This window comes from Anabas testudineus, chromosome 7, assembly GCF_900324465.2.
Source record: "Anabas testudineus chromosome 7, fAnaTes1.2, whole genome shotgun sequence".
In the NCBI taxonomy this organism is placed as follows: domain Eukaryota; kingdom Metazoa; phylum Chordata; class Actinopteri; order Anabantiformes; family Anabantidae; genus Anabas; species Anabas testudineus.
In genome coordinates, this window is record NC_046616.1 from 9,078,859 (window position 1) to 9,092,418 (window position 13,560).

The 13,560-nt window shown below is 40.2% G+C and overlaps 1 protein-coding gene across 1 annotated transcript; it reads right to left on the reverse strand.

Annotated features, from left to right (window-relative positions):
- Window positions 1–84: 84 nt before the first annotated feature.
- On the reverse strand, window positions 85–12,539 carry l3mbtl1 (L3MBTL histone methyl-lysine binding protein 1). Its single transcript, XM_026367010.1, has 22 exons — window positions 12,410–12,539; window positions 11,056–11,242; window positions 10,152–10,339; window positions 8,960–9,089; window positions 8,173–8,335; window positions 7,441–7,579; window positions 7,246–7,294; window positions 6,996–7,084; window positions 6,570–6,674; window positions 6,283–6,418; window positions 5,869–5,960; window positions 5,533–5,684; window positions 5,089–5,165; window positions 4,806–4,891; window positions 4,217–4,327; window positions 3,823–3,964; window positions 3,295–3,397; window positions 2,996–3,184; window positions 2,867–2,916; window positions 2,436–2,593; window positions 2,264–2,326; window positions 85–2,091 (listed from the first exon to the last, which is right to left on the reverse strand). Exons 2-22 carry the CDS (start codon window positions 11,210–11,212, stop codon window positions 1,957–1,959), a joined length of 2,514 nt encoding a protein of 837 aa, XP_026222795.1. The 5' UTR covers window positions 11,213–11,242; window positions 12,410–12,539; the 3' UTR covers window positions 85–1,956.
- Between the last annotated feature and the right edge of the window lie 1,021 nt (window positions 12,540–13,560).

The following is a 13,560-nucleotide window of genomic DNA, read 5'->3' on the forward strand; positions in this document are numbered from 1 at the left end:
AAGTAACAATAAACAAAACCCATTTCTGCAATTTTCCACTTATGCAAATAAGCATATTTTTATTTTAAAAGCAACAGTCTCCAGATTTCTTAGCATCTTCCTTCCAGAAGCTTAAAAATAAGTGCTGCACACCAGCTGTTTCTTCTTGTATAAAACATTTAACAGTCAACTTTCATTTTGCTGCAGCAGCAGGTTTATCAGCAATGCCTGTTTTTCTGGCTTCTGCAGTGGAACAAGAAGATAAGCAGTGAAAACAGAAAGGGCGTGAAAGGAGTTGTCACCAGCACAGTCAACTGTAGATGACGATTTGGTCATTTGGGGAAAAGTTAATAGACAATTGTGTAACACACACAGTACACAAAATGCAATCTGTGTGATCCCTCAAATAAGACAAGCCACAGAGACTGTAATCAGACAAGACAGCTTTGGACATTTATTAATTTATATGAATTGAATGAAGTTTGTGACTCAAGATTATCTTGACACGCATACACGCACAAACAAATCCCACCAGAGAGACACACAAAGACGTCATATTCGAGATTGCAAGAGCCCTTAAAACATTCCTTTAAAATTAATTTTGTCTCACAATGTTAAATCCAAACAGCATCTTTTAACCTGTTTGGACATAAAGTGTAAACATTTCAAAAAACACACTCTGAATGGAGTTTCTATCACATGTAAACTGCAGAGAGCTGCATTGTCTCTAGACTTCAAGTCCATATTTATAGCATTAAATTGTGGATTTTTGCACTCTCTAGTGACCAAATGTGGGAATATTGTGTACAAACCAATTTCTTTTTCACGTTTGTGCTAAAATGTCAATGCAAAGTGCCCTATTCATCTGTCAACGATAAAAAAAAATATCAAAGAAGAAAATGGCAAAAAATAATTCAAGGCTTTTGAATATTGAGATAAAAACAAAAATCGTTGTTTAACTCTAGATGGGAGAGTAGCATGTGAAATTACAGCTACCGCATCACTTGAGTTTGAGGCAGTAAACACAAATGACTGGTATTTCAAAATAAGCACGAAACTGAGGCTGAGATCAAGGTTTTATCTAAACTAACAAAAACCTAAACCCTTTTCAAAAGCCTGAAAAAGTAGCTTATTTAATTTCCACTGTTTCTTGTTAGTGTCAGAATTAGTCTGATAACAAAAGAGCTGCAAAATTAAGAGGATACAGTACTGTCTTAACTTTAGTATTGCACAAACCTTGAAGCTTGGAAGAGCCTCACTAACATCTAACTTCTGACTCCTTCTCTTTGCCCACAGTCCTCCCATCTCTTCCATATCTCAATCTTCATATTTCCGTCCTATTAGTGCCGTGTCAGAGGCTTTCACAAAGACAGCTTCATCAAGTTCTGGGTATCGGCCTCTGGCAGGTGTTGAGTACAGTTCTAACTGTTACAGCTTGCAGGAACAGGAACTTTTGTCATTCAGAAAGTGTGTCAGCTCCATGGCTGTAAGCTGCAGCAGGATGCTGGTCTATAGAAGAACAAGAAGCACGTAACACCAACAGGTGTGTAGTTAACGCTGCGTAATTTTGTTTCTAATTTAAACTATGTCCAATGTGCCTTAATTTCAATTCAGTACAAAATAGGCGCCTGGAAATGTATTTTACTACAGTTTTAACCAAACACTACAGTAAAATCTGAGAACTTCTGATGTTTCCCCTTTAACTGCTTCAGTCTTTTTCTATTAACCCGTCGCACCAATAAGTCCATATACTTCATGGCATTCCTCCATTTCTCCCCTCTGGAATATGCTAATTTCACGTACTGACTTTTCCTGAAATAACCCTTACTGGACCACACCACCCCCCAGCCCTTCTTCCTCTCTCTGATGGGTAAAGACACCGAACACATGAAAAAAGGGGTCAGGGTCTTTTCCCTGCAACAGAATGAATTTGGCACATGATGATCAGAGGCCTGAAGCCCTGGTGAATAAGTTGGATCACTTGAGTCCCTCGTCTGTGCTTTTGAACATGAGGATGGCATTGGAGATCTTGAGGGCAGGACCGAGCTTGATGCTCATGATCTTCACAATGTCGGTCTGGGTCAGCAGCAGGAAGGCCTCCCCGTCAATCATCTGGAGTGCATCGTAAGTCATCATTACATGAACCAAACACAAGAAAGTGTCATCAGCAAAAAACAGCAGCAATGAAAAGCTGACTAACACGAACATTTTACATAAAACGCAGCATGATAACGATGTCATGTGAATTTTGTGCAGCTTAATTTAATACACTAGGTGGTCTCACCTCTTCTTTGAAGAGACGAGCCTGTTCTTCACAACCAATTAGATTCTGGACAAACCTGAAGACCTGCAGCGCAGACACATCAGGTTTGAGTTCTTTATTACAGTCAGAGAAATCAGAAAGACCAGAGAAAGAAAACAATAGATATGAAAGGTAAGTGAGAATATCTGCTCACCTCTTCAACGCTCCATGCCGCCACCTGACCAGCGTGAATGCCCTGAACGCCCGGTAGCAGCTTACAGTGCTGCTCCCAACACAGAGACAGAGTCCTGTCTGACTGACCGCTCAGAGCTGACATGAACAGTGATGGATAAACGCCTTCTGAGGACAGGTCTGAGGAAAAAAGACTGTCTTTAATTAAACTATTTAATTGTTGACTGTGTTTTTATTTGCAGTCAGAGAAGTTAGAGAAGTCTTAGACCTGCAGTAAAGTTACCAACACAACATTAATCAGGCTTGTTTGATGATGTTATTTATCTGAAGCTCAGTGGCGTCACATGTAAAAATGATCTTGATTTGATTAACTATCATCAAAACAGCTTCCACATTTCACATGTTGATTAAATCCACTCAGTGGGATGCTGGTAATCCACTTAGAAAACTCACTCTGATAGTCTCTCTGTTGGTTCTTCCTGTATTTGGGAGGACGACCAATCCTAGGAACAGAAGAAAACAATAATGTGAGACAAAATCCAACCTGCACGCACACACACACACACACACACATACATCTACCTGCCACGGTAATGGGTCTTCTTGGTTCTCTGGCCAAAGAAAAGGTTCCTCTTGCACTCTGTGTCTGACAGGTCAGCCTTCAGCCTGCCCTGATTACGCTCAGCCAACGGGCAGCCAGATATGCAGTGATGGGCAGTGAAACGACCGGTCACATGGCCTGAACCGTCACAACCAGGAGTTGGACACTTCCTGTTTCGAAGACAGCGAAGGAGTGAATAGACAGTGAGAAGAAGGAAAACCAACAATGAAATCATCATTTCATAAATGGTGATTTAACCTAATCAGAGTTCAGCGCTGACCTGTTGTGGAAGCTGTACTTGTTGGTTCTAGGGTGACTGATGGGTTTACAGGGGACAGAGGACGGGAAGGTGGCTTGGCCTGGAACCAGAGGCTCCCTCACGCCTGCATACAGACAAATACAGAAAGATGAACAGTCGTGTGAAGGGACATCATACAGATATGTTAGCTAACAAGTTGTGTAAACGAAAAAAGGGCATAGCAGATATTTTGACAGGTCAGAGAAGGAAAACACCTATAACTGTTTGTTCTAAATGATACAGAGACATCAGTAAATTCATAACTGATTAGAAACTGATGCTGTGTCTGTGTCTGTGAGCATGTTAAGAGTGGTTTGTTGAGTAGTTTGTTTTATGTTCACACAGCAATTTCCCTTAATGCAAGAACATTTTCCCCCCAAAGGAAAAAAATATGCATATCAACAAATACAATAGGGTCAATAATGAGTTGATGGCATTAAGAATAATTTGGCTTGCATGTTGGAAATAACTGACTTGTCAAACAGAGAGACATGTGTTGCGGGTTGTTACCATGTGGTTGCTGTGTTTTGGGGTCCCGCGGAGGAACTTTTAGCGGGTGACCAGTCGCCTCACACCAGCCTGCTGGGTGTATGTCAGGGTGATCTGAGTCCATCCACTCATCATAGACATGACTCCATCCATCATAGTGAACCTGAAAAAGGAGAGAGATGAAGAATAGAGATGAAGCTGTAGATGCACAATACAGCTCAACCTGTGTCTGGGGTTGGTTTGTAAAGATGTACATTAATATATCACTATACGTTAGCACGTATTCCAGCTTCAGAGCCATTAGTGGCAGAAAGAGCTGAAGAAACATATTAATACGTACAAGACCATCACCTTCACTGCCTCAGACATTTACTAATTCAATATTTATGACACACAAACACATACAGATTATTACCTTAATCCGGTGAGTCTCGACTTCTTCCACTGTGGCCACTCTGATCAGACCAGGACTTCTCTTGTCCACAGCCTCCAGTTTCATCTTACTCTGGAAACTGTGGGGAGCACGCTGTAGACAGAGCAGAGGATGACAGGAAAACATCTTTATTGGTATGTTCATGTTAACAAAACATGTCAAGCAAGACCTGGTTTTACCTACAGAGCTCTTAATTTCTAGTATTTAACAGCTACTTCTTTATACTATTATAGAGAGATGAGAGGAAATGGTTTTGGAGCGATGGGAAATGAAAGATAACAGAAGTCTCCAACTGGATTTGAACCTGAGATTTCAGTACAGGTGTTTTTACATCATCTTAAATATATACTGCAGGCAACCAATATGACCAGGACTCTAACAAACCATGAATTATTTTATTTGTAATCTGACATTTTCAGTCCTGTAACTCTGGCTCTGCTGTCAGCAGCGCTGCTGATTTCTGCCGGCCTATATCACTGGACCACAGTTAAATCAGAGGCCCAAGTGTAATCATTTCCCGTCATACTGTTTATTACATTTTCTAAAAAGTACATTTATTATTTTTTCTCACCACTCTGAAAGCTTCAGCAGCCACCGCCTTGGCACCAGTCTCCTCCAGGTAGAGAGACCATGAGAACCGGCCCTGGTCTGGATAATCTAGTGCAAGAAAACACAAATTATTTACCATCTTTATTTGTAATTTGTGCTTATCTTTGTGATTATGTTCGAGGACAGGCCCATAAAATCTTAAGTGTGTTTAGATTTGCCTAAATCACAGAACCTTTTTTAACTTCATGACTGCTGCTGCTAAGAACATGAGTAAATTAATAATTAACAGGGAACAAACTAAAAACCTTGAGGTGGTGTTAGGGGCAGGTTCCTCTCCTGGCACCAACCAATAGGATGAATGTACGGACTGCTGGCATCACACCTGCATATTTAGATAATCATCAACAACAACAACAACAACACCAAGTGTTATAAATAAAGTTAGTTGACAGTTTACAGTAACATTGGTAGAAACTAATTAGAGCTGAATAAAGATAAAAATGAAACAGTCCTGAGGCAAGGTCTAATAAAAACAACATTAACGGAAAACGTGAGGATGTTTAAGGTTAAACAAAGACAAAATCTGGGGCTTTCAGGCTGAACGATTTAGAGTAAAAATAGACCCTGTTCTTGTCATTCTCAGTCTACCTTTAGCCTCAGTTTCTCCACAGCTGCTGAGTATGATATAAATTCTCTGTTTTCTAATCATTTCCAACAGCCCACACATCCAGAAAGACTCAGAGGCTCACCAGTAGTCATATGTGTCATCCCAGTTATCGAAATGAACCAGAAAGCGGCTGTCCACCACGTCAGTGACAGTTGCTACACAGATGAGAGAAGGGTTCATCCGGTCGACGGCCTCAAGCTTCATTCCTATATCAAAACCACATTTCACATCGATCTAAACAGAAAGAAGAAAATATTAAAACTTACATAGCAAGTGCAAAAATTAAGTAGAAATAGTCCAACAGACTAGAGACTTATGATAAACGATGTTGATACATTAATAATTGTATGGTCTGACTGTTAATATGCCTACATATCGTATATCGTATATTGTACATGTACTGTTTAGAGGCAGTTACCCTGCCAAGGCTGGCAAAAAGCTCTTTGGGAGCCACTTGTGCTTTAGTCATTCTCAGGTAGTTGCTCCAGGTAAACTCTTCTTCTTTACAGCCTAAACAAAACACCAAGAGACAGAAGATTAACAAGATTTACACAGTGGGAAGTCGAGATAGTGTTAAAAGGAACAATTTAAGGAAGGTTGCAGTTGCTGTACGGTTTAAACAACATAAAACATACATACAACAATGACCTTTAGAGGTGCTGGTGACCGAGTTATTGCTGTTTTGTTTGGACAGCGCCAAAGTCTTTCTGCTAACACCAGATAACTAGCTGTACAATGTTCTCATATAACTTTTAGCAGAAATGAACAAGCATCCTACAGAGTTTCTCTCCAGAGCAACAGCTCTCTGGTTGTTCGAGGTGTCACCTCTGACCTTTAGGAGTGTGCAGTTTGTGTCCAGTGCTCTCACACCATCCTGCAGGGTGGATGTCGGGAGAGTTGGCAATCACCCAGAAGTCGTGGCAGTCGGAGTAGCCGTCAAAATGCAGCCGCAGCCGGTACCCACAGACCTGGATGATGTCCCGATATATGAGAGAAAGCAGAAGGCAGAACTGGACTTTTGCATGCAAATAAGTCTGTGAGTAAAGAGTGATTATTAATCTAAAATGATCAGCCTGGCCATTAACTACTATCGACCGCGTTAATGGATGTCTGGCTCACCTCAGCCACAGTGAGGACAAAGTACATAGATGGATGCTGCGGGTCGATGCCTTCCAGCTTCATCCCCTGCTTAAAGCCGTTCTTCACCGTTGGTACTCTCTGGGACTAGACGCACGGGATAAATAAGTAGAGAACAGATTTCATCATTACTGTAGTAATGTTTTCACTCTGTTTTCTTAAGATAAAAATAAGTCTTCAGGGAGACGTTTGAGTAACAAAAATGTTTAGATGATTAGAAAAATAAGTAAAATGAAGCCACTCCAAGAAGACCCTCAAAATTACGCTCTGCAACAGAACTTAAATATTAACGCAGGCTTTTGACTGCAAACATCACTTTCTTCCAGAAGGTTTAAGGGTGAACCTGTACATAGATATTGCTTGGGCTGAAACTACAGTATGAATATTCTCTGACAAACTCCAATGTACCTCTTGGAAAAGTTTGTTGGGAGCAGCAACAGCTTTGGATTCCTCTAAATACTGAGCCCACGTCCACTGCTCTGTCTTACTGTCTCCAGCTGCAGCAAATAATAATAACAACCTGTTAATTCGTTCATACAATGTGCATTTCAAAACATTTAACTGGAACAAGTTCAAACTGAAGAAAACAGGCTGAGATGAGATGACACAAGAAAAGATGAAAGATTATGAGTCCAACTAAAGAAATGTAAATAATAACCTCCTCTGATGTGTCTGCCGTCTGCTTTAGAGTCATCCATTTTCTCATCCTACAAACATGGAAAGAAAGAATTACAGCAGCATTTTAATAAAAAACAATTCTCTTAAAGTGAACAAATACCATAATTAGACTTAGACTCATCAGACATGAGAACATCTAACTCTAATTTGTGTCCAGATAAACGTTGTGTCGCACCGTGCCCTCCATGTCAGAGTCTTCCTCAGATGGACTCAGGTACTCCTTCCTCTTCCTCTTCCTCATGGGTTTGAGGTGATCAGGGTTTAGTGAGGAGACCCTCCCTCCTGCTGGCACCTTCTCCACCCCAACACTCCTCCTGAGGTGCAAAGAGGACAGAGCCTGTTTAAACACATCATTCCCGCTTCATTCTCACCTTACACACTCTCAATTGTGGATTATCTTTGATTTTGTAAAGGGAAACCCCAGAGTTTGGCAAATACTTCAGACTTCAGAGTTCAGACACCGAGACGACTTTGTTTGCAGCGGTAATGCTTTTGACCAATCAGTAGTCTGCAGTGTTATCACACCCCCTTTTGGTATCACCTCCACAAAGTACTTTCCACCACATTTGCCCAATAGAAAACCATAAAAAGGCGAGTAGAGTCAAGCTGATACCATGTGGTGGAGAAACACTAATATTCAAACACAACACTATTTACTCACATCACAGGGTGCATGATTCAATATAAACCATACTAATATCTTTGTTTTACATTCTTCTACTTCTCACTTCAAATGACATTTTGTGTTTTTTTTTTCTTCATGTGTGAAATTTTCTTGTAAACCAAACATTTGCCAGGACACAAAAGTCATTAAAGTGAGCATTAACACACAAGTGACTCAGTATGTGCATGTACATTTGTCTGTAGAGATGCATGTGTGAAGCTGAAGTCGCTGTTTTGAACCCACTTGTCAGTGATGGGCTCTCTGCGTAGCTCCTCCGTGTAAGTCCTCTGAGCCCTGGGATCGTGGTTCTGTTGTCCGGGTCCGATCTGGACTTCAGGTTTGACAGGCACCATCCTCTCTGGCTCAACAGCTGCACCTCTCACAGAGCCAACGGGAGCCAACACCTCTGAAAAAGCAGGGGAATTTGTTAAGAGGCTCCAGATGAAGCCTGATGATACAGATAATTAAATCTAAATGAACCTCTCAGCTGTTCTGCTTTGCCTTTCCTGGTCTGGGTTTCTGTTTTGTCTATTCCCACGTCTTATTGATTATTTCTATTAATTTTCAGCTGGATTTAGATTATTCCAAACATCTAAGTGATGCCTACTTGATATTTTTAACATGAAGCAGCTGCTGCACACACTTTACTTGTAAAGAGGAGCTCTTCTGCAGCTGATGTAATTATTGCTCATTTCTGCTTAATACACACACAAGAGATTAGTGAAAAGGGCATGCTGTGAAATCTTTCATATCAGGGCAGCCATGTATAGAAAGTAACAAATTTAACTAGTATAACACCTGCAAAGACACTCATTTTATTTTATTAATTTGTATCATACAAGCGCTGCATTGCAACATATGGTTCATACGCTTCAAGACATTTGATTTTGTGTCAGGTGTTGAAATTGTGAGCAACTCACTCTTCAAGGTTTTCAGTGCTGTGAGCACAAAGTGAAAATGTTTCGCTAAATTGCAGTGTTCTGTTTTCAGTCCCTGACATTACTACAGCCTTATGTAACCATGAATCTACCTAGCTTGTCTGCTGGAGAGCTTTCTGCGTCAACAGATCGCCCAGAAGTCCCTGCTGCTGGTTCAGTGGTGCTGCTGGTTGTCCCTGGGGTGATCAGCGTGCTCAGTGTACCTACATCACTCACACAGAACTACACAAAACACACAAACACATGCATCAATGGATCCATCTGTCAAAATGTGTCCCGATGTTTTACCACGTCTATTCGACCCTTTTCTCCTCAAAACAATCAGGCAATTACAAAATATGCAGCAGTGCCTGTTTCAGGTTCCTAACATCAGCCTAACAAAGTGAATTAATCAGGAGTTTCCTGTGATTAATGCAGCATCGCTTTTTGTTCATCTAGTGGTTACCGTGGCAGCTACAGTTTCAGTTTGGTGTTAAAGTTTTTATCAGCTAAAAACTGGTACATAATAGTCCATTTCACATGTCCTTTATAGTGAAGCTTGAAGATTCTGCACAGAAACTGAGCAATGACACTATTTAATGTGACTGTTAAATCCTATGTTAAATTCTTGTAGTGGGACAAATGCACAGCCTCAGTATAAGGATAACAAGTTGACTTATCTCATAACAGAATTGATGTTAATTTAATGGTTGCAATGCAATCATCATTTTCATACTTTTTTTATAATAGACTTTTAAATTTATATATATTGTTTTGTCGATACACTGTGAAAAAATGTGATGAATGGTCAATGAATGCAATGTTGATTTTCTCTTAACAAAAGTCAAAACAATATGATGACCAAGACGATCAGCAGCCAACTCTTCACATTTGAGACTGGTGTTTGATATTTTCACGTAATAAATTACTTTATGTATTAATCAATAGTTTCTGTTATTGAGCTGCTCCCCGTTATTTCAGGAAAGAATACATTTTTTTCACTGCTATTTTGTTGTTTGTCTGTTTCCTGACATTTTGCTGACGTGCACCTCATTTAGTAGTTTCCTGCTGCACTTGAGCTTGTGAACAGGATTCCAATCAGACTGAGTTAAGTTAACTGCTGTGGGAATAAGATCAATGAGACCTTACCAAGTGAGACAACGGGGCGATCTATAAAGCTCTTTAAGAACAAAACAAGCAAGTGAAAAAGAGCTTGAGATGTTGTGAGGGAAATGAAGCTTGTTGGGCTGCTACACCTGGAAAAACTGTTCAGTAAACATATTCCAACCGGAAACATAACTTTACCTTGAGGTTGCTACTGGGTAGAATAGCCATCCCCTCCTTCCACTCTAAGACGTGGACAATGCTACAAGCCCCACCCACCTGTGCCGTCAGGGTGGGCGTAGCCAGCTCACCAGCCCTGACACCTTTACCTGGGTCGCCCACGGCAACAGCTGGAGTCACCTCCACCTTCTGATGGCCGGGTGCAGGAGCTGAGGAGAGAGATGCCACAAAAATTCAAGCAGCGCTGAAGAGGGGTCTGTAGAGATCTGCCTCAGATGTTTTCTTTTTGACCTGACGCAGTTTATCAGATTTCATGCAGCTCCCTCTTGAGCCACAAAAAGCTTTGTTCAACTTTTATTTACCATATGCAGTACAGTAGTACTCCCAGTTGTCTGTAAACACTGCAGTTCCCCTTTAAATCCAGGTTCCCAGTTTGACACTTTCAGGTAGGTTGTCCTTGTGTTAGGACTCAGGGTTGCACGAAAGTTTAAAGGCGGTGCTTTCACATCACTAAATCAGTGTCATGAAAGGTTTGAGACATACACTAACTGTAATAATCTATATAATGAGACCTATATCAATGTTGGGGCTGCCACTAACATTTTTATTAATGTGATTATTACTTTGTCAATTATTCCACTGATGGTTTGGTCTGTGAAATGCGACATCTTGCAGACATAACAACTTCAAAAGTCTTGAAATTCCTGTCCCATAAATAAAAAATACCACAATATTCAATGTGCTGTTAAGATAAATCCTGCCGGTTGAGGAACTGAATCAAATGGATGTGCAACATTTTCACTTTTCGCTCAAGGAATAATTGAAATTATTCATCCATTATAAATGCATTTTAATAATGAACTACTTGACTCAGCTCTAATGAAAAGTCATACCATATCCTTATATGTGCTTTTTGTAGGCTCACCTGGTAGGAGGAGAGCTGTGGTGGTGTGGGGCTGGGGTCGAGCTTTTCTGGCTACTCCATCACTCCCACAGATTAGGACGGCCTCAGAGGGGGTCGAGGAGGACGGGGCGCGATCAGGTTCTTTGGGCAGAGCCTCCATGTTCACTTTGGCACTCATTGCTGTGTCCCTGTCCTTTACTTCGGAGCGCTGAAGACAGGATGTGTTAGTGCAAAGGGGGTTCAGGTCCTATTTTATTTCTCCTCTACTTCTATTCCTGAGGATTTGCTTTAGTAGTTTTAACTTATAGAGATTTGCAGTTTTTAAAAAGTATTCTGAACCATAGGGTAAAATGTTTTGGTTTGATTTATATGTACGAGTATATAGCACTTTACTTTATTATTAATTATAAAAAGCTATTGCTGTATTATTAACACAACATGGGAAAAATGACTATTCACCCATAGGACAGTCTGGTGCTCTATTATTTCTGAACACATAAGAACATGACTGCAACAATTATTTAAATATAATAATATTGAAGCATGACTGACACACTTTGTCTTCTTGTATATTTACTGCCTTTCAGTTTCACCTAAAATGGCTCCTATAAACATTTTTAAATGGCAAAACTACACAGCAGACTTAGATTTTTTTGGCTACTTAACTAAGAAAATAAAATAATTCTAATTTTAGTGTCATTTTATACAGAGATAGCAGAGCAGATATCCCTTCCTCCATCAACAACCATGACCCCGTGTGACTTTGTTGTTTTTTTTTTTAACAGTCACCCATTACCTACAATAAAAAGACAATAATGGTGACACACCAATATTTACGCACAAGCGTCCAAATCCACGCTCACATAAAAATCCAGCATTTCTGTTAAAATGGCGGTGGATCTGAAATCCGTCAGACAAAAAAACAAAAAAAAACAAAAAAAAAAAAAAGAAATGTGAAAAAGCAGTGTCTGAAATCCTGTTGAAATCCAATATACTGAAAAATTAACCCTGTCACCCAATCCGCCAACATCTGAAATGAATGGGCAACGATTTCACCTCACAACAACATAAAGCATGTTGTGTATTTTACCAACCTCGGAGCGACTGCTTCTGCTATTTGAAACTAATAAACTCGACCAGGATTAGGGTTAATTAAACGTGTGCCACTATTAAATATTTATTATAAGGTGAAAAGCTTTGTGGTTGATTTTATCGGTAACGCCAAATCGGTTTTACCTCGAGTATAAAAAAAATACTTGTACCTTTACACCGGAGGTTGTTTAGAGATGCTAGTGTCTCGTTTAATTACAGGAAATCTTAAAATGCGAAACAAATGAGTGTTTACAGATAATTTCGGAACTGAAATTTGGCTTACCAGCTCTGATCTCCTGCGGCTCCGGGGCTCCTACCGCGCATGCGCCGCCCCCCCAGTACAGTCATCGCTCGTTGACTATAATGTGTCACCAAAAGACTTCAGCTGAACCGCTCCACTTCCAGCAAAGATCGATCTGTGAAAATAATGTGGTGTCCTATCGATTTCACTGGAGTCTAATCAGCTGCTGATCCTCTTTTTGTTTGATGAAGGAACAAACGGATTCCGTGTACATCTGCAAACCAAAGATGCTGATTATTTCCCCCCCCACAGCACCATCTCTTAATGAAAGAGCGTTTCTTATATAATTAGCAGGATATAGGTCATGTTGATACTGCAGTCAAGGTTTTTGCAAAATGACACATCACACTGCGAGATTTTTCCATTAAGATCTTTATTGAACATATAATAAAAAAAGGACATTTTGTGTTAGATCCCACCTACATGGAGAAAAAGGAAATCATCTGTTCTTTGAGAATAAAGAAGGGCTGCATTCAGTATGTCTAGTGATGTTATAAACGCAGAGAAACCCCTGAAAAAATACGAACGACTGCACCCTTTATGAACAAATACTCCAGTACTAGTTGTTAATTTTAAATAAGCAGAGACTTGACAAAACCCTTAAATTCCTGCATTAAACTTGCAGAAAGACATTAAATAGACACTGAAATAGACTTTCGGGGGAGCAATCAGAACAAAGCGAGAAGTTCAACAAAAAGCTAGGACTATTCCTGAAACTCAAATCCTTAAAGCAAAACCAAGTGGGCTTCCACAGACTACCTGCTTGAGGTTACATACAAAACAAAACAAAAAAAAAGGAAAGTGGATAAATCGGTTCTTGGTGCCAATTACAAGGTTTATGTACAGGAGGATAAAATGGATCTCAACAGTCCATCTACGATCTAAGTTGTTCAAACATGAAATACAAACCATTTTATTTCCCAGTCTGGAGTTCTGCAGTACAAGGTCTTGCATGCCAGTTGTGCACTGAAGAGCCACCAAGACAAGATTGACCCTTCCTTTCAGATCGAAGGACGCAGATCAAAAAAGGTAAAACGCTCCAATTGTGTAGGCTGATACTACTTTTCTCCTACAAACATGCAGTCTGTACGAGTATGAACCTAACAGTATCAATCACTGACTGATGGTTGCTA

Coding starts and splice junctions, on each gene's coding strand:
- l3mbtl1 (XM_026367010.1), bottom strand. CDS start 11,212: ATGAGTGCCAAAGTGAACATGGAGGCTCTGCCCAAAGAACCTGATCGC. Junction 7,295..7,440: donor ACTCTGACATGGAGGGCACG/GTGCGACACAAC, acceptor CCATGTTTGTAG/GATGAGAAAATGGATGACTC. Junction 3,398..3,822: donor CAAAACACAGCAACCACATG/GTAACAACCCGC, acceptor GTCTGTATGCAG/GCGTGAGGGAGCCTCTGGTT.